The sequence below is a fragment of the Lepidothrix coronata genome, unplaced genomic scaffold (assembly GCF_001604755.1).
Source record: "Lepidothrix coronata isolate B3197 unplaced genomic scaffold, Lepidothrix_coronata-1.0 Scaffold187, whole genome shotgun sequence".
Taxonomy (NCBI): Eukaryota; Metazoa; Chordata; class Aves; order Passeriformes; family Pipridae; genus Lepidothrix; species Lepidothrix coronata.
In genome coordinates this window covers 890,076-892,032 of record NW_016690367.1, presented here as the reverse complement: position 1 = coordinate 892,032, position 1,957 = coordinate 890,076, and the positions used below count along the sequence as shown (strand labels likewise).

At 62.0% G+C, this 1,957-nt stretch overlaps 1 protein-coding gene across 1 annotated transcript in view; it reads right to left on the bottom strand.

Moving 5' to 3' along the window:
- The window catches only part of SESN2 (sestrin 2), a 9,398-nt gene continuing 7,441 nt past the window's right edge, over positions 1-1,957 (bottom strand). Inside the window, exons 6-10 of the mRNA XM_017831132.1 lie at positions 1,758-1,908; positions 1,473-1,588; positions 1,085-1,275; positions 461-605; positions 1-380 (exon numbers count right to left, since the gene is read on the bottom strand). Of these exons, the coding sequence (XP_017686621.1) occupies positions 294-380; positions 461-605; positions 1,085-1,275; positions 1,473-1,588; positions 1,758-1,908 (690 nt within the window). The 3' untranslated portion in view covers positions 1-293. The remainder of the gene's footprint in view (positions 381-460; positions 606-1,084; positions 1,276-1,472; positions 1,589-1,757; positions 1,909-1,957) is intronic.

Here is a 1,957-nt window from a genome sequence, read left to right as displayed (position 1 = left end):
GCTCCCACAGACCCCCCAGTTTGGCTTCCTTCAGGCTCACCCCAAAAGGGCACAGAGCAGTGGGGCACCCCCAGCTCTGCCAGGGCGGCACAACAGGCTCTTCCCACCACTTCTTAGGGATCCCCTTCCCTGGGAGAACGAACGGGGAAGCCCCAACTTTCCTTCCCCAGCTCCCTTCAGCAGGGAGATAACGTTGCAGGCTCACTGGAACAGGGTGGCAGCTCCCCCCTGGCCTGTCCCCCACCCGTGGGGCCCGTGGGGCAGGAGGAGGAGGAGGGGGGAGCAGAGCAGGGTCAGGTCATGTAGCGGGTGACGGCGCGGAGGGCGTAGAGCAGGGCCGCCTGCATGCGGGCCTCCAGCAGGAGCAGGTTGATGTGCACCTGAGGGGAGAGAGGGGGGTCAGGGCGTGGGATCAGCACCCCCAAACACCCCGCCAGCGGGGGCAGGGAGGGGGCAGCACCTTCTCCGAGTGTTTGAAGTGCCTCCAGAACTGGGTGTAGATCTGCTTGGTCGTCTTCTCCGGGTAACAAGCCACTGTCTTGATGTAGATCTTCAGGTTGCGCTCCAGGAGCTGGTTCACCTCCCCGTAGTCGTAGTCGTCGTAGCTGGGGGGGAGAGGGGAGAGTGTGTTCTTCAGCCACTCACAGAATTCTGTGCACTCACAGAATCCCAAAATAGTTTGTGTTGGAAGGGATCTTAAAGCCCATCTCGTTCCACCCCTTGCCATGGGGTGCCATGGACACCTTCCACTAGCCCAGGTAGCTCCAAGCCCCGTCCAGCCTGGCCTTGGACACTTCCAGGGATGAGGAGTCCACAACCAGGGATGGAGAGTCCACCACCTCTCCGGGCAACCTGTGCCAGGGCCTCACTTCCCTCATCACAGAGAATTTTGTGCCTCCCTTATAATAAAAATTTATTCCCCAATTGCCACTCCCCGGGGTCCTTCTGGACCTCAGCCGAGCCCCACAACAGCACCATTTTCTCTTAATCAAGCAACATCCTGAGCAAGACCAAGCCACTGGACCCACTCCTGAGCTCTTCCCGAGGCGGAGAACAAGCTCCAGGCCAGGTTTTGGGGACCTACCGGATGCCGAAGACGCAGTGGACGTAGTTCCAGATGGCCCTGCGGAGCATGGAGGTGTCCACCCCGCAGTGCATGGCGATGGTGTTGTAGGTCAGGTTATAAACCACCTGGAACTTCTCGTCCAGCAGCTGCCCCACGTCCGGGTACAGGCGGTTGATCAGCGAGAAGCCGTGGTCCTCCCACGTGTAATCCTGGGGGATTGGGGATTTTGGGGTTTCGGGGGGGGTCTCTCCCCCCTAAGTTGGCCCCACAACTCTCAGCATCTCGCTCAGCTCCAGCCCTTCGCCCACCCAGCTGCTCCCACCACCCTGGGAACGTCCCCCCTGTCCCTCCCAGGGCAAGACAAGCAGGGGCTGCCCCCCCTCCCCTCCCAGCACCCCCCTCTCACCTGAGCATGGAAGGTGGGGGGGGCCTGCTCCCCTCTCCGTGTGAAGTCCTTGTAGCCGAACTCGGGGTCCTCCACGAAGCAGCGGACGTGGGACTGCAGGGAGGGGTCCAAAATATCTGCAAGGCACCACCAGGGCAGCCGGGAGTGACGTGGTGGGACCCCAGACAGAGCCAGCCCTGCACTGAGAGGCTGATCCTGCTCTCCCAGGCAGATTCTGGCTTTTCCCCTTTCCCTTGGCCCACGGGGACCCCCTCCCCAGCCAGGTGCCCCCCTGCACCTCCTCACCTGAGGGAGGGACCAGCAAACTCTCCGTCTTTTCCAGCTCGAAGCGCGTCTCCATCTCCTCCTGTGTGACGCCCTCCTCCTCCTGCTGGTTTTCCTGCAGCAGCTTCATCCTCTCCATCAGCATCTCCACCTCCTGCATGGCGTCCTTGCCCTGGGGGGAGCACAGGGCAGGGTCAAACCTGCCTCTGCTCGAGCAGAGG